Source organism: Erpetoichthys calabaricus, chromosome 5, assembly GCF_900747795.2.
Source record: "Erpetoichthys calabaricus chromosome 5, fErpCal1.3, whole genome shotgun sequence".
NCBI classification, from domain to species: domain Eukaryota; kingdom Metazoa; phylum Chordata; class Cladistia; order Polypteriformes; family Polypteridae; genus Erpetoichthys; species Erpetoichthys calabaricus.
In genome coordinates this window covers 28,029,753-28,049,923 of record NC_041398.2, presented here as the reverse complement: position 1 = coordinate 28,049,923, position 20,171 = coordinate 28,029,753, and the positions used below count along the sequence as shown (strand labels likewise).

The following is a 20,171-nucleotide window of genomic DNA, read 5'->3' as shown; positions in this document are numbered from 1 at the left end:
AAAAAGGCCCTGAGTAAATGTGGATATCCCAGCGGTCCTTTGTCAAAGCAGGGAGGACACCTAAAGAACGCTCCAAGCGATTCATGAGAGAGGAAGGACATCTACTGCCTAAGCGAAAACCCTTAGTGATCCCGTATGTGTCAGGAGTATCGGAACAGCTGAGGCACATTTTCTCGAAACACCGGGTCTCAGTGGCTTTCAAACCCCAAAACACGCTACGCCAAAGATTGGTCCATCCCAAGGATCGGGTCCCACGGCACAAACAGAGTAACATAGTTTACGCAGTTAAGTGCCAGGATGAGTGCCGTGAATTGTACATCGGGGAAACCAAGCAGCCACTGGCTAAGCGCATGTCACAACACAGAAGAGCGTCCTCGTCAGGCCAGGACTCCGCAGTCTATTTACATCTACAGGATAGTGGTCACTCCTTTAAAGATGAAGAGGTGCACATCCTGGACAGGGAGGAGCGCTGGTTTGAGAGAGGAATCAAGGAGGCCATTTACGTGAAAAAGGAACGACCATCTCTGAACAGAGGAGGGGGCCTAAGGGTACATCTGTCGCCATCTTACAATGCTGTGATTGCAGCCATTCCTCAACCCTCTATGAATGGTTCACACGTCTACTAATCAGTGGACAATTTGCATATCACTGATCAACTGGCCCTTTGTCAATGGTGCTAGTCTCTGTGATTAAGCAAAGGTACTGTTTATAAGGTTGGGGAAACCGGCAGTCAATTGAGACTGAGGAAGAGACTTGGATAAGTCTTGAAATATTTCTCCCACTTAAAAACTTTGTCCAGATGAACAGAATCAAATTTCTAGGATATACAGAAATTAGTTGCAATTTAGGTTCTGGAAAACATTTGTTTAGAGGTATGTGATGTACAGAACAGCGGTTCCTGACTTCAGTCCTGGGTGACCTTCTGTATCTGCAGTTTTTTGCTACAGTCAGTTTCATAATCTGGCAGTCATTTTAAATTGACCTCATTTATTTTTTTGTATTCAGAAAGTTGCATTTGTGTTAAATTCAGTTATATGAAATGAACAAATATTTGCATTTTCTGCCATATCTTTAGACACTTAACACTGTCGTCTTCTTTTTATTTCACTATTTTTATTCTAACTGAACTTCAGAAGTCCTTTGCTGAGATGGACGAACCTGTTTGAAGGATGCCCTCCATCAGCAGCACTCCATCAATAAGATGTTTATAGCAATGGCAGCATGTTTAGACGGAAGGCATTCTTGAGTAAAAGGCATAAAACAATTTTAAAGGATTTGGAGAGCAGGAGAAAAACATTTCTTTGGTCTGATGTGACAAACATTGAACTATCCATCCATTATCCAATCCGCTATATCCTAACTACAGGGTCACAGGAGTCTGCTGGAGCCAATCCCAGCCAACACAGGGCGCAAGGCAGGAAACAAACTCCGGGCAGGGCACCAGCCCACCACAGGGTGCGCATACACACACCAAGGACACACTAGTGACCGTTTAGAATCACCAATGCACCTAACCTGCATGTCTTTGGACTGTGGGAGGAAACCCACACAGACTTGGGGAGAACATGCAAACTCCACGCAGGGAGGATCTGGGAAACGAACCCAGGTCTCCTAACTGCAAGGCAGAAGCGCTACCCACTGTGGCACCGTGCCACCCCAACATTGAAGTATCTGAGTAGGTCCAAGCACTAAGTCTGGAGAAAAGGCATTGCTCATCAGCTGCCTAATTCCATACCTACTGCAAAGCAAGATGGTGACGGCATCATGCTATGGGATGAATCTCAGTGGCAGGGATGGTGAGACTGGTCAGAATTGAGGGAAAGATGAATGCAGCCAATTACACAGAAGTGATGGGGAAGGGGGGGGGGGGGACACTTCAGGGTGCATGCCACTTTAGGCTGAGGTGATGTGTCACCTGTCAGCATGGCAATGACCCTAAGCCATCAGGGAAAGAAAGATTAACTGCCTAAATCAAGGTGTGCAAAGCCTGTTGAGATTTACTTCAAAAGACGTCAAGCTGTAATTTCTGCCAAATAGGCTATCTAGAAAGTACTGAATTATGGCTCAGAATCCTATTATGAATGAGAGATTTCAGTTTTCGATTTTTAACAAATTCGCAAACCTTTCTGAAAACATGTTTTCACCTTGTCTGTATTGGTTATTGAGTTTAGACTAATGATAGAAATGGCAAATGTATCCATTTAAAATTAAATCAACAACACATAGTGTGCAGAACGTGAAGCAGTCTGAATACTTTCCAAGTCCAATGCAGTGTTCTGGGCCATGCACTTACTCATTAGTTTGTCATTTATTTTACTTCATTTTATGTTGTGTTTTCTGTGTTTGCTTTTGGAGGAAGTGGATCTCCCTTCTACCTATCTACAGTGCCTTGAAAAGATATTTAACGTTTTTCCGAGTAAATAATTATCACAATCTGAGATTTTGATCCGCTTGACTGGGAATGTTTATTTTTAAAATTGTATGCTGTTAAAAATGAAAGTACAATAACTGAGATGTCTACGTTTTCAGTACTAGGCTGAGCCACTTCTCACGGTGATTACAGCAAGTCATCTTTTTCAGTAATTTTTCATAACCTGATGAAGCAGGTTGCCCATTCCTCTGTGCAAAATTGCTCAAGCTGTGCCAGTTGCTTTGAGGACCAGTGGTGGATGAGAGTTTTGAGGTCTTGCCACGGATTTTTCATAGGGTTAAAATCTGGACTCTTGACTGTACAGCTTACAGACATCCGTTGTATTCATTTATGCCACTCCATTGTTGAATTGTCTCATTTTACTGTTGACGGACACGCCTTTGTAGATGCCGAGTTTGCCAATCAGTTTCACGCTGGCACGTACGTTCGGATGGGTAAAACTCAAATGCAATTTAACAAAAGCGTGTCTTGTCACAATACTGTCAAAATTAGGATGGTCTTTGTTTTACTTATGAACAAGTAGCTAACTTCACAGTCGTACTGGAAATCGGGCAGTAAGAAGGCGATTGGCTATGTTATACAGACACACCTTTATGTAGTCTGTGATGGACGTGCGTCGATATAAAGTGCGCCCTCAATAATTTTCAAACGTTGACGCCTATGCTTCGCTTTAATCTGTTTTGTTATTGCAATGGTCCCCATTCTCCTCTTCCACTTCCAAACGGAAACGTTCACCAGCTACCGGGCCGTTAAAAGTCACCCAAACCAAATACTCGGATGTTACTTGAAGCTTGTGCCCATCGACCGACGCCGCTCCACTTCTCTATCTCTCATTCTACTTTATGTTGATGGCATGAGCCCTTACATAAAACGAACGGTTTGACGATTACAGCCTTTAAAAACTACAATAAGGACTTCACTTCTTAGAGAAGCCCAAGCTACAAATGCGTAACTAGCGCCCGATCCTTCTTGGAGTCTTTGCGAGCATAGCTGTTCCGAGTGCCCCTTGGATTTGTACTTTTAACGTCCGGCTGTGAGACGTAAATACTGTGGATTGAAGTGCTGCTGGGAAATAGAGTTTTTACTGGTCTTTAACTGTCGTTAAGTCTTTAACGTTGCTTCCAAGGACTTCTGGGAAATGAAGTCCAGTATCCGATCATTTCTTCCCGCAGGAGTCTTGTTTCCGGCTTAACGATCTACATGATGAGACGTCCAAGTAGGTAATGATTCGTCGGACGGGCACAGCGGTTTTACGTAACACGTGTAAAAGTTATCGCTTCACTGGGTCTGGACGTGTGCACCGTTCTATTTGTGTTATGTGACCTTCAGAGCCTGGCTCTAGAAAAGCAGTTCACTCGTGGGGTACTTCTTGTAGTTTGATACGTGCGACAGAAATTCTAGGAGGGAGGTGTATTAATGGGGATTTAAAAAGAAGTAACAAGAGACAGTCGCATAAAGCAACCGGGAGCATTAACTGCAGCGTGCGCTGGCAAGCGTCCATCCATCGAAAAAAAGTCATCCATTGAAATAAAGGACTTCCGCTCCTGCAGCTACGGCAACATGTCAAAATAAAAGTCCTTACCTTATTAAAGAATTAGAATTAATATTCAGAGCCCAATAAATGAAAACGCACTGTTTAAAATTGTCATGCCATTTAATAATAATTATAATAAAGCAGGTTTAGAATAGGATATAGGTATGCCTTTTTTTCCAGTTATGTTGAATCAAATGAATTTGTCTTCCTGGAACAAGGGGTTACTATACTAACACTAACACAATCCCATTTTTACCGCAAAATGTTGAAGGGGAACACTCCATGGCCCTCTGATATAAGAGGAATGCAAAAATCCTTCATGTCTGTTTACAAATGGAAATTCATAACCGTCTCATAAAAGAGCCACTTCTGATACACTCGCTTTCCAATGTAACACTCTGTATTCATTCCTCACCAGTGGGCATGCGATTTGACTCATGACTGGCAGAACAAAATCCCTGGTGCAAGTGGTCAAAATCAGCAGAGTTGTTGGACACATCCGTGTGACTGTCAATCCAGGATGACATCACTGGTGCTCCATGTTGACTGTGGCCGTGATATCTAGTAAGGGTAGATCTGAGCACTTATGGGACATGTGCCGGTGCTCCGAGATGATGTTGGGACAAGATAAGAGTTGTCACGGTTTGCTGTCCCTTCAGCTCTTCTTGGTGTTTGGCTGTCAGTGATAATCATCCAGTTTTCCACATAATGCAAATTAGTAGCTCTTTAATAAAATGTGTGTCAATAGCACTTTTGTAGTTGTTGATGAAGTGATGGGTGACACTGTGGTGCAGTGGTTAGCACTGCTGCTGCCTCACTAATTCAGTGTCCTGGGTTTGAATACCACCCAGGATTCTTAGTGGGCCAGGTAATGTGTTGGTGTCCTGGCTACGGTGGGATTTTAACTTATGCTTAATAGTACAGGGATAGTCAGGTTGTCTGTCTATCTGTCCATTTATCTATAGGAAAGAAAGACTTCTAATTACAGTATAAGGGGGGTCTAAAAGTACAAAGCGTCATGTGGCGGGTCACTTTGATCATACAAGTAACAGCTGCTCTAGCATAAATGACTTTGTATAAACCTCCAAAAGAAATGAGGCTGGAGGACTTAAAGTGATCGATTTTACGCAGGATGATTGCTATTAAATTCTTTTTGAAAAAGCACTGTTCAAGTGCTTTTATTAAAAGAAAGAAATCAAAACATTGTTCCAGTGTGCTGTGGAGTTTAAAATCCCATAAATAGAAAAATCCTTTAAAAACGAGGTTAAAACCAATCATCTGGCAGTAAACTCATTTAAAAATGACAAGCTCCGGTGCCTTCCTTTAAAACTGACGCCCCTCTGGCTTATCCTATTCGGACCTCGCAGCCAGGAGAGATGTCGACCCTCGGGTGCAGATACCCATTTCTTCCGGCCTGTGTCCCCACCATCATTCCCAATGGCGTCCGCGGGCACCCCGAGTCCTGCTCTACCCGAACCGCTGCCAATCCAGGCTCCACCTGGCACGGGCATTCTGTACTTCTATCGTTGCCATTGGATTCACCCGGCAAAAGTACCTCTAGAGCAGGGGTGCCCAATACGTCGATCGCGATCGGCCGGTAGATCGTAGTACAGGTAGATCGCGTTGCATTCAAAAACATTTTTTTTAAAATGTCAGTCAATCATATATCCTCCCTATGGCATTTGCCCCTTGATTGACATACAGGGCGGCCAGTCTGAGATCTCTTTTCTTCTAACACACGGGTCATCCCGCACGCACGATCAAACGCGCGAGCTACTGCAAAACGCCGGCTGTCTAAGTGATCTAGTTAGCCTTCCAGTTTATATCGACTAAAGAAGGGATTTTAAAAAAAAATTGTTCGGGGTATGTGCTAGATGTGGAATTGGAAGAGGATTTTTTTTTCTCACAATGTCACAATCGAAGTGCGTTTGTCTGATCTGTCAATCTATAATTGATATTCCAAAGAAGGAAAATGTGGAAAGGCACTTTCGAACTGTTCATAAAAACTATGAAACTGACTTCCTTCTGAAAAGCGACTTGAGAAAGAGAAAGGAGAGGGAACTAAAATCACAGTTAAATCGAACAGCCGTCATTTTTCACTCTGCTGAATTCAAAAGCAAAGGCAGACACGCCGAAGCAATAGGGGGCACGAATGTTGCCATATGTGGCGTAATTTCGCTATTCGTAGGAAAAATTTAAACTTGTAGCGGTGTATCGGCAGGAAAAAAATATAGGAATACATTTTATCAGGGTTTCAAAAAAACGTTAGGGGGCGCGATTAAAACTTATGAAAACTCGTAAATACTTAAAGGTTGAACGCTGCATTTAGGGAAGATTTTGAGGGTGATTCACCCGCATCAAAAATTGCAACACTGTTTCACCTAAAACTCAACAGTGGAGGATGAGATTTTGACACTACAGGATGACATTCAGCTGAAGTATGGGGCTCATGGACAGTTTTGGAACTTAAACACAGAGGAAAAGTGCCTACACATGAGGAAATGTGCTACCTCCTTGACTGCATTAATAGGCTCTACTTATTTATGCGAGTCAGCCTTTTCCCCAGGGCCGGATTTATATGAAAAGAGGCCCTAGGCTATTCCACTTATGAGGCCCTTTCACCTTCCATTTTTAAGTTTGTAAATTACATGAGAGATAATAAAATACATCATTACAGTGATATATATCAATATGTTAAATGAAACATGTTGTGATTGGTACTAACCTGTGTGGAAAATTAACGCGTTGATCTTAACCAATACATTTTTATGTTTGTTAGTCATATGCGTAGAATTTCTCCTTATTTTCGGTTCAGTGTTTTAGTGTTCACTGTTTTTAGAATAGTGTAATTTTAATTTTGCTAACAATTTGAATGTAGGCCCCTCTTGATCTTGAGGCCCTAGGCTGAAGCCTAGTTAGCCTATAGGAAAATCCGGCCCTGCTTTTCCCACATGAAGATTATTAAATCCAGATACTGTAGTGACCATAAATGTATGGAATTGTTATTGTGCCATAAGGGTTATTCAGTTATGCAAGGTACAACAACACATTTTTTATTTATATATACTGTAGCATTTTTAATATAGGTAGATTATTTCGAACTGGTCATTTTAAAAGTAGCTCGCAAGCCGAAAAAGTGTGGGAACCCCTGCTCTAGAGCGTAGTGATCGCTCCTGCTCCCAAAGTAGCTAAACAGGAGTGACCTACAGCCCCCCCTTCCTGAGCGATGGCCACACGGTCCCCTCAGGGCTTCACTCCCGTCCACCTGCATTACACCGGCTTGCTTTCTTTCTGCGTTGTTGTTGTTCTTTTTTTTTTTTCGTGAGCTTGCGCCTTGCGCTCCCCTTTTTATAGGCTGGGGAAGCAGTTGCAGGTGCGATCGTCTTATTGCTGCCGTGGGCTGATACTGAGACAATCAGACCACCCGCACATGCTGGCAAGGCAAAGCATGGACGGCCGACCGGCTCGCACCAACCTGGAGACAAGCTATCCTCACAGACAATTCCTCGCACCTGCTCCACTACCCAATGCGAGCACGCTCATTATTAAATTATTAAAACAGCCATTCTTTCTGAGTTGCATACCACGGTTCACCCTGCGATGGACTGGCACCTTGTACCCAATTTATGCTGGGATAGGCTCCAGCTTCCCTGTGACCCTTCCCTAGATATTTGGGTTTGGCAGATGGACATTCTAACCACAGACACTTTATTAATGTTTAACCTGCTCACACATAGCAGACTGAAGTTTGAATTTATCTATCTATTATATAGTGTTTTTTCACATCTATCTTTCATATAGTAATAATAATCTTTACATTTATATAGTGCTTTTCTCATTACTCAAAGCACTTTACATAGTGAGTGTGGAGCCACTTCAACCACCACTAATGTGTAGCATCCACTTGGATGATCCAACGGCAGCCATTTTTGTGCCAGAATGCTCACCACATATTAGCTGTTAGTTGGGGAAGAGCTGAGAGAATGACTAAGCCATGGATGGCAATTTATCCTGGACATCGAGATACACCCTACTGTTTACGAAGGATGCCCAGGGATCTTTTATGACCACAGAGAGTCAGGACCTCGGTTTTACGTCATATCTGAAGCATGGTGCCATTTTTACAGCACAGTGTCCCCATCACTGCATCGGGATATTGGGATCCCCTTCTGACCTCACCAACAAATCTTCCAGCAGCAAATTAAACATTTCCTGGTTGGTCTCCAATCTAAATACTGGCAAGGCCCAAACATGCCTAGCTTCAGGTGGATTACCTGTTCTGAAGTGCATGCTTTCACTTCTATCAATTTATCATATTGTGTTCTATCTATCTATCTATCTATCTATCTATCTATCTATCTATCTATCTATCTATCTATCTATCTATCTATCTATCTATCTATCTATCTATCTATCTATCTATCTACTGTAAATGATTACATGTGCACACAGGCACATCTCTTCATTTATGAAAAGGCTCAGCTATTCGGATCGATTCACTAGCATCTCAGCCTTGAAGTAATCATAATGTGGTTTCATTCTTTCCATTTTATTGACTTATACCACTAAAGAGCAAACACAAGACATGATTTTTTTTTACCTGTCCCGGAAATCTTTCACTTTAGACGTGCACGTGATCAACGGCAGAGCCGACATGGACTCGCCAATGATGTTAAAACGCACAGCACTGTGATTAGTGCTCTTAAAGGGGACAGGCCAGCTGATTACACACAATCCACATAGAGGTCTACACTGAAAGGCATTACCTTTAAAACACTGACACACCAACAAAAAAAATCATATTTCCCATTTTCTTTTACATCTACATATTTGCATGTTGTATCGTTAATGTTTAAATTTGTGTTTCAGGATATTTTTAGTATACTGGTGTAACTTTTTAAAAATTTTTATTTAACTTGCAAGAATAAGTTCATCAAGTGTATTGGATCAGTCAATTTATCGCCCACTCCTATGTGTGTACTGTACAGTGTGCATATTTATAGGAGTGTGTGATAATATAGTCGATCCTGGAACGTTTTCTTGCAAGTTGGAGGAAATTATGTTATATGTATATATAAAAGTATATGTATACATTTATGGTGGGGGGAAATAACTTTTCAACACAACAGCATTTTTCTCATACTGATTGACTGATAATTAACTTAATAAAATGACAGAAAATCACAGAAATCATAACATTCCAGTCCAAAGTCTGGTCTAAGTTTCATATGCATAGCTGCCATGGAAAGTTCTAAGTTTTGTTTCTGAAATTATGTCAAGTCAAGTCAACTTTATTTGTAAAGCACTTTACATACAACAGCCGCTGACCAAAGTGCTGAACATAGGCTAAAATAACTTTTAAACAAAAACAAAATAATAAATAAGTAAATAAATTATGAAGGAATTATAACTTGTTTCCACAGGACAAAATGGGGAGCTGGCTGTGCAGTGAAGAATTGTGCACTTTGAGACAACAACTGTAAGTAGGAAGAGGGCCACAGAGAAGAGAGGCCATTGACCGAGGAAGAGCAAGGCACAGCAGAACAAACATGGAGTCTCACAAAGAAGATATTGAAGCACTAAGATTGGTCAGTGTCAAAGAAGAGGACTGTGAGTGGGAATCTGTCCAGTCGCTCCAAGAGGGTGACTTCTTGAAGCAGGAAGCTTGCCAGTGGGCTGATGCTAGCATTAAAGAGGAGAATTCTGAATTTGGACTTCCAGGTCTTCAATCACAAAGCCATGAAATGTTGGACCTACAGGACCTACTAAAGGAAGGTACAATGTTAAAGAATGACTCCATTTTGAAGATGTGTTCAGCTGTAAAACAAGAGGTAACTGATTCTGACTCACTCCAATGGCTGCAGTACCATCCTCAGGAGCATGTGAAGGCTGAGATCTTAGACTCTGACCAGAATACATGTGGAGAGATGTGGTGCAAGGGAGATTGTGAACAACCATCATCTGCAAGACAGCATAGAAAACGTAAGTGCCTAAACGATGTGGTGAAGGTGAGGTGTACTGTATATTACATAAGTCAGAGAGTTAATGGAATTGTCCATGGTCTGGTTAATAAATCCTCAAAGCAGTAATATTGGCATCAAAGTTGAATAAGCAAAAACAGAAAATAAAAAATGTTACTCCTTCTCTCTGTTTCACAGAACAAATTTTGTGTAAACCCTTTGCCAACTGATTTTAACGGGACGTAAGAATTAGATCCAGTGTCATCAGTTGGCAGTCCAGATCTGGCCCATGTTCAAGATTTCAGGGGCCACAAGCCGAGCTTGGTGTCATGGTGGTGCAAAATGTGGTGTCATTCCCTCAACTGAACCGTGCCACTTCCCTTAAGGATTTTTGAGCATTTTCACTTGAATTGATAATCACTTATTGCAGTAATTCACACCGGCTACATTCTGTATTTCAATGCTGCAGGAAGAAATAAACACAGAAGGTTTTGTAGTTGTGGGTGGGACAGTGGCCATTATCCAACCTGCTATATCCTAACTACAGGGTCACGGGGGTTGCAGCCAACACAGGGCGCAAGGCAGGAAACAAACTCCCTGGCAGGGTGCCAGCCCACCATAGGGCACACGCACACACACACCAAGCACACACTAGGGACAATTTAGGATCACCAATCCACCTAACCTGCATGTCTTTGGACTGTGGGAGGAAACCCACGCAGACACGGGGAGAACATGCAAACTCCACACAGGGAGGACCCGGGAAGCGTCCCCAGGTCTCCCAACAGCAAGGCAGCATCGCTACCCATTGCGCCACCATGCCACCCACCTTTAATCTTAATAGTAATAATTTTATTATTAAGCTTAAATAAGCTTAAGCTTGTTTTCATCCAGTGCTTTTTCACATTCATTCCATTCTGCTGATTGTTTCTGTTTTAAGTGCTGAAATAAAATGGATATGCTCCCACTTTGAAACAGCATTGTAGTGGAAAAAAATCTTTCCTCTGTTATCAAAGAAGTCATTCACGAGACCAGATGAAAATGCAAAATGATTCCTTATTTGCATACAGATATACACAAATGTCTCAGTCCATGGAATGAGCAATCATTAATACAATTAATTCCTTTATACTTTTCTATTACCATTACCTTACCTAATACATCACTTCATCTAACTCTTAATATACAGAATTCTATCATTTTAACCAATCATCTATAGCCACCAGTAACTTCGTATGCATGTTGATTCTTCCGTTAATCTAAACTTCACTTTGTTAATAGGAATGTCCTATGGTTTTCCCATTGATCTGGTCACTGCCTCATAATGAGGGTGTTTGGGCTTCCTCACTAGATTGTTCTCACTTTTTAAGGGGGTGTTCATTACTCATTTACTTCATTTTTACTTTAGTAACTACTTCGGTGGCTCCTCTAAGATGAAGCAAAAGCCTTACGTGCCCAAGGTTTAAGCTGTGTTTAGTTAACCCTTTAGTTATCTTCAATCCTTATGCTTTTATTAATCCATTGTTACAACTTCATTTACAGTAAGTATATTCTTATATTAAATTGTAAAACTTATCATGTATTGATTAAAAAACATTTGATTGAAATTCTATAACATCCAGTCTTTTATATCCAAACCAGTTGCAGGCAACTGTATTAAAGTCAGAGCCTTTCTTTGCAACAAGTCCATTCACTAAAGAAATGCTGCTCATCTCCATCTTTGCATTAATATGCTTCAACTGTACACACGTGTCTAGCTGATCAAACTGGGATGATTAGTAGCTTGATTTTTGTGTTCCTCTGTTGGCATATTTATCGTTTGCTCAACAGTCTAACTGTACCAATTGGTACAAAAAAAACCACAATTTTAATATTTGAGTATTGCTTTAAAATGTTAATTCTAATTAAATTATTTAATCAAAAACACCACTCAGCCCTATCTCCTTTAGTTTCAAACAAGCTCACAGCATCCTTTTTAGTCAGAGGACAGAATGAAAAAGTTCTGAACTTATCTAAGCAGCTTCTCTTTCATTTTCAGAGGAAGACACCCATCTCATAACACATAGCCTAGAGGAGCACTACAACTTCTTTGCCATAATGTTTAGAAAAGCAGAGTCTTAAAAGAAAAATCATTTATCTTATCTGATTTTCATCAACGGCTGGTCTGTTGTAACATCACTAGTTGGCACATTCTCCAGTGCCAGACTGGGTTAGAACATTAGAACACTCCAGACAAGAACAGGCCATTCAGCCCAACAAAGCTCGCCAGTCCTATTCACTTATTTCTTCCAAAAAAACATCAAGTCAAGTTTTGAAAGTCCTTAAAACAGGGGTCTCCAACATGTTGCTCGCAAGCTACCAATAGCTCACAAACCCTTTCCAAGTAGCTCGCCAAAGGGTTAATGAATCCTACATAAATTTGAAAACTTGATTAGTCAAATTAGGGGTGGGCGAGCTTTCCAAAAAATCATATCATGATCCTTTTAACACAAACTCACGATCCACAATCTGAATTGCAATCTATCTTTTCAATGTGGCATACACTTAAGAGAATATCCGGACTCAAACTCATCAAGACCTAAGTAACAATTTATTTTAAATATCAAACAAAGTTGAATTCAATTGTTCTCTCGTTCGCTAGCTAAGCAGAGTTAAGGCACACGCCCCAGAACTGGCGAGTGAGTGAGGAAGGCCCCGCCAAACTCGTCCCGCTGCGTGTTTCTTGGATTCGCACAAATAAATCAGTACCACAAGTCAACTATGATACATAGCAAAATGAGAGAAGTCACAAAATCAACCGGAATGTTCAAGCCAGTTATAGAAAAAAACCCGATATAAATCCGTGAAGTAGTTCTCTTGTGAAAAGCCGACAGACATACAGACAGAGAGACATTGGATTTTATGTATTATACAGTATATTAGTAAACCTTCAAAATAATGTGCAGTTAAACTCTCATCAGCATTTCTGGAGCTTAGTAGAGCCAGATAACTATAAGAATCTTCACCAAGCAGCTCTGAAAATGTCTGCTTTGTTTGGGTCTTCATACCTCTGTGAGTCTGACATGAATGTCATGAAATCAAAGTTCAGAACATTACTGACAGACGAACATTTAAATGACTCCATAAGAGTGAACCTCAGTGGCTCCACTCCACCATACACCTGCCTCTCTTGTTGACTCCATGCAGTGCCAGTCATCTGACTAAAAAACACATCAGACATGCAACTGGACATGTGAATAAAGTGAAACAGTGACAGGGAACAAAATGACAAATTAATAAGGAATATCTGTGTATTTGTAATTGGATTGTTCTATTTTGACAACATTCATGTTTTAATTCAATAGTGTGAGATGCACTACACACACAAAATGCACTTGCAGGTGAACTCAATATTTTTATGTGATGTTTTAAAGCAAAATATGAGTTGCGGACACCAACATTTTGTAAATGTTCAGGCAAAACAAGCTTATTCAATTTGTTTGGGTTGAAATAAGCTATGAGAATAAACGTTAGAAAATATGAGTAGCTCTCGGCCGTTTTCATTTTGTAAAAGTAACTCTCAGGGGGGAAAAAAGGTTGGATAGCCCTTACTGTCTACCACACTACTTGGTAGCTTATTCCAAGTGTCTGTTGTTCTTTGTGTAAAGAAAACTTCCTAATGTTTGTGCGAAATTTCCCCTTAACTCTTTCAGGGCTGATTTCGACTTTTGTCAAAAGGAGGAGCTGACGATGGTAATCAACTGTAAACTGTGACAAAACCAACTGTTATGTTTTAGCTGGACTCTTGTTGCTAGAAGGAAAGTTGGCTTCATTGGTTTGATCGAGATTTCCTGCGCTTGTGTGACTAGCAAGGCGCAAACAACAGCAAAAATGGCACTGACATCTAGCGAGAGATCAAAGTGAATGCATAAAGCAAACTACTGCGTGGACGACATTTGGTTTATTATCTCTGAACTGGACTATGACTTGTTGGACTCTGATTTTCATACAAGTGATCGAAAACGAATGTGAGGTTCCAGCTTCAGTTGACTGGTCCCCAGCTAATCATGGTGCTGAATGGGTTCATGTAGCTGATATGCCTATGTTCGCCAGGGAGGAGTGTCACTTAACAATGATAAGAGGTAGAAACCTTGATCGCTGCTGCTGATGCTGCCTCAGCCATGTGAAGACAGCTTGGCAGCAAGCCTGCCGCACATTCTTGTCAAACTGGCTGCCACAGCATGCAGCAACAGACGTTTTATGTTGATTTCTTTGTGAAACCATTGCTTTTCAGAAACTGCTTTTTGGAAAAAATATTCAGCCCTCAAAGAGTTAACAAGTTTCCAACAGTGTCCCTTTGTTCTTGATGAACTCATTTTGAAATAACAGTCTCGATCCACTGGACTAATTCCCATCATAATTTTAAACACTTCAATCATGTCACTTCTTAATCTTCTTTGCTTAAACTGTAAAGGCTCAGCTCTTTTAATCTTTCCTCATAATTCAACCCCTGTAGCCCTGAATCAGCCTAGTCACTCTTCTTTGGACCTTTTCTAGTGCTTCTATGTCCTTTTTGTAGGGTTTGTTCACTGGGTAGACCATTTTTATCTTCCACATCTCTTGTGAGGTTTCTGAACTGTTTTAGGACCACTCCCGGACCACTCCCCGACCCCCCCAACACACACATACGCACACACACAACGGGACGGCACTGTTCCTCCTTTGCCGAGGCAAACACAGGTTTGCAGTTCAGCAGCATATTGCCCCGGAAACAACTACAAGCCGATCGAGATTGTGCTATAAGCTCCTGTCTTCGATATGTGATACAAGGAACATTAGAAATGCAGGTAACAGTATAACTTGGCCATGACCCTGCCGGATTGCTGTGTCTGTGTATAGGAGAGCGGTAGATCCCGCTGCAATAAATAACCCTGCTATTGCTGTTTCAAGCTGAATAAAGTTGGTTTTGCAGAAGGACTGAGACTCAGCCTCGTGTTTTGGAGTGCAAGACAGGGACTCACACGTCACACTCTGAAAATATAGAACTTAGGTTAGCTGATGGCTCTAAAATGGTTCTGTGTGAGTATGGATGTGGATGTGAGTGATGGGCTAACACTTAGTCTAAAGCTGGTTCCTTCTTTTTTTAATATTTTTATTTTATTAATTTTCATTGTAATCATTCCATACAAACAGATCAATTTATAACCCAACAAATTTGAAGACAAATCAAACCCCACCCCTGAGAAGGAGAGCTTAGCTAAAGGAAAATTTCTTTAAGCTTTTTAATAAGGCAACATTAGACAAAAGAAGGGGAGAAGTAAATATCTATATAAATAAGAGATGGAGAAGGGAGTTAAATGCAATAATAGTTAATTCTCTTATTCTAAAATAATATTGATTAAACCCTGCCATGTTTTGAAAAAATTTTGTACAGATCCTCTAACTGAGAATTTGATTTTTTCCAATTTCAAATAATATAAAACATCGGTTTCCCACTGACTTATAAGAGGAGAATTAGGATTCTTCCAATTTAACAAAATAAGTCTGCGTGCCAAGAGTGTAGTGAATGCAATCACCGTTTGCTTGTCCTTCTCCAATTCAAGTCCATCTGGAAGGACACCAAACACAGCTGTTAATGGGTTAGGAGGGATTGTGATACCAAGGCTGTCTGAGAGGCACTTAAAAATTTTTGTCCAAAATGATGTTAGTTTGGTGCAGGCCCAGAACATGTGACCCAGTGAGGCAGAAGCTTGGTTGCAGCGCTCGCAGGTTGGATCCTGGCCTGGAAACATTTTGGACAGTTTTAAGCGAGACAGATGAGCTCGATATATAATTTTTAGTTGAATAATTCTGTGCTTTGCGCATATAGAACTCGAGTGAATTCTCTGCTTTGCTACCTTCCACTCCTTTTCTGATATATTGATTAAGAGATCTTCTTCCCAATGTCCTCTTGGATCTTTGAAAGGTAGGGAATCTAATAAGATTTTATATATTGCGGAAATAGTGTTTGTTTCCTCGGAATTGAGCAGTATTTTTTCCAGCATTGTGGAGGGTGCAAGGTGGGGGAAATCGGGCAATTTCTGTTTAACAAAATTTCTAATTTGAAGATAGTAAAAGAAATGTGTAGCTGGGAGGTTAAATTTTGAACGTAATTGTTCAAAAGATGTAAATATGTTGTCTATATAAAGATCTCTGAGCATTTTAACCCCAGAACTTTTCCAGGTATTAAAAACTGGATATACTTGCGAAGGTTGAAAGAGGTGGTTCTCTTGCAGAGGTGCCACTGATAAAAGATTTTCCATCTTAAAATGCTTCCTAATTTGGTTCCATATTCTGAGTGAGTAAAGCACAATTGGGTTATTAGTATATTTGCGATAACTTTCATTTATTGGAGAGCAGAGCAGGGAATATAAAGAAGTACTACAGGATTTTACTTCTATTGCGGGCCAAGCCTGTGTATGTTCATTTATTTGTGTCCAGGTTTTTATGGCTTGTATGTTTGCTGCCCAGTAATAAAACTGAAAATTAGGTAAAGCCATGCCACCTTCTGCCTGAGGTCTTTGTAGGGTCGCTCTTCGGATACGTGGGTGTTTTGAGTTCCAAATGAATGAGGTTATTATTGAATCTAACTGTGTAAAAAACGATTTATTGATATATATTGAAATGTTTTGAAATAAAAAGAGAAGTTTAGGAAGGATATTCATCTTAACAATGTTAATTCTTCCGGCTAGAGTGAGATGAAGGGTTGACCATCTATGCAAGTCTTGCTTAATTTTTTCCATACAGACGCCAAAATTTTGTTGATAAAGAGCTTTATGTTTACTTGTGATATTTACCCCTAGGTATTTAAACTGATCTGCTATGGTAAAAGGTAGGGTGTCTAATCCAATATTATATGCTTGTGAATTCACTGGAAAGAGTATACTTTTATTCAGATTAATTCTAAGACCAGATATCTTTTGAAATTCTGTTAGTGCTGTTAAAGCAGCGGGGACAGTGTTTTCTGGGTCCGATATATATAAGACCATATCATCTGCATATAGAGAAATTTTCTGTTCCAGTCCTTCTCTGACAATCCCCTTAATCTGATAAGAATTTCGGCAGTGAACCGCCAGTGGTTCAATAGCGATTGCAAACAACAGTGGCGACAAGGGACATCCTTGTCTGGTACCACGTTCTAGTTTAAAGTAGTCTGAGCAAATGTTATTAATACAAACTGAAGCTTCTGGACTGGTATACAGTAGTTTGATCCAAGCACAAATATTCGGGCCAAACCCAAATTTCTCCAATGCAGTGAAAAGGTAATTCCATTCGATCATGTCAAATGCCTTTTCTGCGTCTAATGATAGTAATATCTAAGCTGGTTCCTTCTGAGACAGGTTTCAGGACCCTGATATTAAACAGATTTGAGAATTCTCCGGTTCAAAAACTAATTGTCTTTTTCTCCATGCAGGTTTACAAGAGGAAGGCATCTTCTCCCTGTCTTCGTTTTCTGAGGATTCTTTTCAGTGCAGCTCTCAACAGAAAGACTATAATGGAAATATGGCATCTGGGTCAGGGAACATGAATTTGGACATTTTGCCATATAGTTGTCTGAATGTTGTGACACTGCCACCATCAGGCACTGGTAAAGTTTGCCATCAGGTGCAGCGTACAAATCCAGGTACTTTGCATCACTGCCACGAGTGTGGAAAGAGTTTTAAGAACAAGTCTCATCGCGATAAACACTTGCGAGTTCACACTGGAGAGAAGCCATTTTGCTGTCCAGATTGCGGCAAAAGATTTGCAGACAACTCCCATCTTCAGAGGCATAAGAGAATTCACACCGGAGAGAGACCTTATGACTGCAGCGAGTGTGGTAAGCGATTCTCACTCATAGGCAACCTTCAGAGACACAAGAGAATTCACACTGGGCTTCGACCATATTACTGCTATGAATGTGGCCGACGATTTATGGAGAGACGGAATCTTGAAATGCATCAGATAATTCACACTGGACAGAAGCCATATTGCTGTAGTGAATGTGACAGGTGTTTCTCACAGATAGGTAGCCTTCAGAGGCACAAGAAAATGCATGCTGGCCAGAAGCTTCACTGCTGTTCTGAATGTGGCAAAAAGTTTGCACAACTAGGCCATCTTCAAAGACACCTTCAGATTCACACTGGGGAGAAACCCCATGGCTGTTCTGAGTGTGGCAAACGATTCTCACAAGTAGTTGGTTTGCAAATACATCGGAGGATTCACACAGGAGAGAAGCCATATTGCTGCTCTGAATGTGGCAAACGGTTCACACAGCTAGGTCATCTTCAGAAACACACAAGAATTCACACTAGAAACAAGTCCGAGTGATTGCAATGAGAGATTTAGGCAGGTATTTCCAATTTTAAAAATTATCAATAATTTAAAAATCCTTGTTTAGATTTATTAAATGTGGGAAGAAAACGTACAGTGTTGTTGTGATATTGGAGCAGAAGAAAACTAAAGCAGCTACTTGGATTTGCTCAGTTTTCCTACTCAGATATATTTAAAACAAGAGCAGTGAAATCAGAAGGTATTCAGGCCCTTTCAGTTTGTACATACTATATTGTGTTGTAGATTTAATTGTAAATGGATATATTTGTCAGTCTGTTCTCAATAACCCATAATGACAAAGTGGAGACATGTTTCCAGAAAGCTTTGCTAATTAATTAGAATTCCTCTTTTCTTGGAGTATTCAGGTGATTCCTGTTTGTTTTAATGCTCCTTGAGATGCGTCTGGTACTTGTTTGGAGTCCAACTGTGGCCAACACAATTGATCAGACATCATTTATAAAGTCACACAGATCCTTGTGTATAGAAGGCCCCACAATTCACAGTGTAGTCCAGGACAAATCCAAGCCATGAAGTCTAAGGAAGTCTCGACAAACTTCAGCTAACAAATTGTGGTGAGGCAGAAATCGGAGAAAAAAGATTACATTTATTTACAAAGCTTTCAGTGTTCCCAGGAAGACAGTGGCCTCAAGTATCATAAAATGTATTAAGTTTGGAACCCCCAGGACTTTTCCTAGAGTTGGTCATCTAGCCAAACTGAATAAACAGGCAAGAAAAGTACCTTGGTTATGGAGGTGACCAAGAACCCAATGGTCACACTAACCGGCTTCAAAAGTCCTCTGCTGAAACGGAAGAACTTGTCAAAAGGATGACGGCCTCGGCAGCACTCCACTAAGGCATTTATGAAAGCCTGGCTAGACACAGGCCACTCTTGAGTAAAAGGTGTATGACGTTGTAAGGACTCTGAGAGCATGAGGAAGAAAATTCTCTTATTGAATGAAACAAAAATTAATGTCAGCATCATGCTACTGCAGAATGATAAATGCAGCAAGACATGAAGAGGTCCTTGAAGAAAACCTGTTCCACAGTGCATGTGACCTCAGACTGGGGCAACAGTTCAATGTCCCAAAGCATATAGCCAAGACAACACTAGAGGGGCTTCAGAACAAGTGTCTGAGAGTTCCTGAGTGGCCTGGCCAAAGCCCAGACTTAAACCTCATAGAGCATCTCTGGAGAGACGTGAAGCTGGCAGGGCACAGATTCTTCTAAACCAAATTTAACAGAAATTGAGAAGCTCTGCCAGGAAAAATGGGCTAAACTGCACAAATCCAGGTGTTCAGAGCTTGTAGAGACTTAACCAAGACGACTCAAAGCTGTGAGTGCTGCCAAAGATGCTTCTACAAAGTACTGAATTAGGGTGTCTGAACACTTCTATGATTTTGAATAAATTTGCCAACCTTTCTGAAAACTTGTTTTCACTTTGCCATGGGTTATTGAGTGTAGATTGAATGACAAAAATAGCACATTCTTCCGTTTATAAAGTGTGCAGAAAGTGAAGGAGTCTGAATACTGTACAGTGTATTGTTTGTTTTTTATATACTGTATTTTTAAAGCCCTCACTGGGTAATGAGCATGCAAAGGGCATTGGCTAAATAAAATGCTCCTGTTTAACTTGCTGTACACTGCCAATTATGCTTGTCCTGTTCTGTACTTTAATCATTGTCATCTTTAAATTGATTAGAAACAGGTAGCAGGGTAAACCATTTTATATTTGTCAACTTTGAAATAAATCATTTAGAAACACTTAATGGGAGTAAAAGTTTTTCTATGTTGTTTATTCATTTCTAGGAGTGCATTGTATAAACATTGCTATATACAAAAGTCTTTGCCCTCTTTCTGATATCCTCTATTTTGATTATCTGTTACCATGAATGGCATCAGATGTTTGCACAAAATG

The 20,171-nt window shown here is 40.5% G+C and overlaps 1 protein-coding gene across 2 annotated transcripts; it reads left to right on the top strand.

Moving 5' to 3' along the window:
- The first annotated feature begins 3,418 nt into the window (after window positions 1-3,418).
- Window positions 3,419-18,765, top strand: LOC114651572 (zinc finger protein 664-like). Of its 2 annotated transcripts, none has more exons than XM_028801393.2 (3): window positions 3,419-3,647; window positions 9,389-9,947; window positions 17,358-18,765. In XM_028801393.2, the coding sequence occupies exons 2-3, from the start codon at window positions 9,515-9,517 to the stop codon at window positions 18,251-18,253; spliced, it is 1,329 nt and encodes a 442-aa protein (XP_028657226.1). In that variant the 5' UTR covers window positions 3,419-3,647; window positions 9,389-9,514; the 3' UTR covers window positions 18,254-18,765. The 2 variants fall into 2 exon arrangements, with proteins under 2 accessions (XP_028657226.1, XP_028657225.1); XM_028801392.2 differs by having other exon boundaries at window positions 3,419-3,651.
- The last annotated feature ends 1,406 nt before the right edge of the window (window positions 18,766-20,171 follow it).

Excerpts from the sequence above, each read along its gene's own strand:
- LOC114651572 (XM_028801393.2), top strand. The coding sequence starts at position 9,515 with ATGGAGTCTCACAAAGAAGATATTGAAGCACTAAGATTGGTCAGTGTC. Across the intron at positions 9,948-17,357 it reads TGCAAGACAGCATAGAAAAC|GTTTACAAGAGGAAGGCATC; the intron begins GTAAGTGCCTAA and ends TTCTCCATGCAG.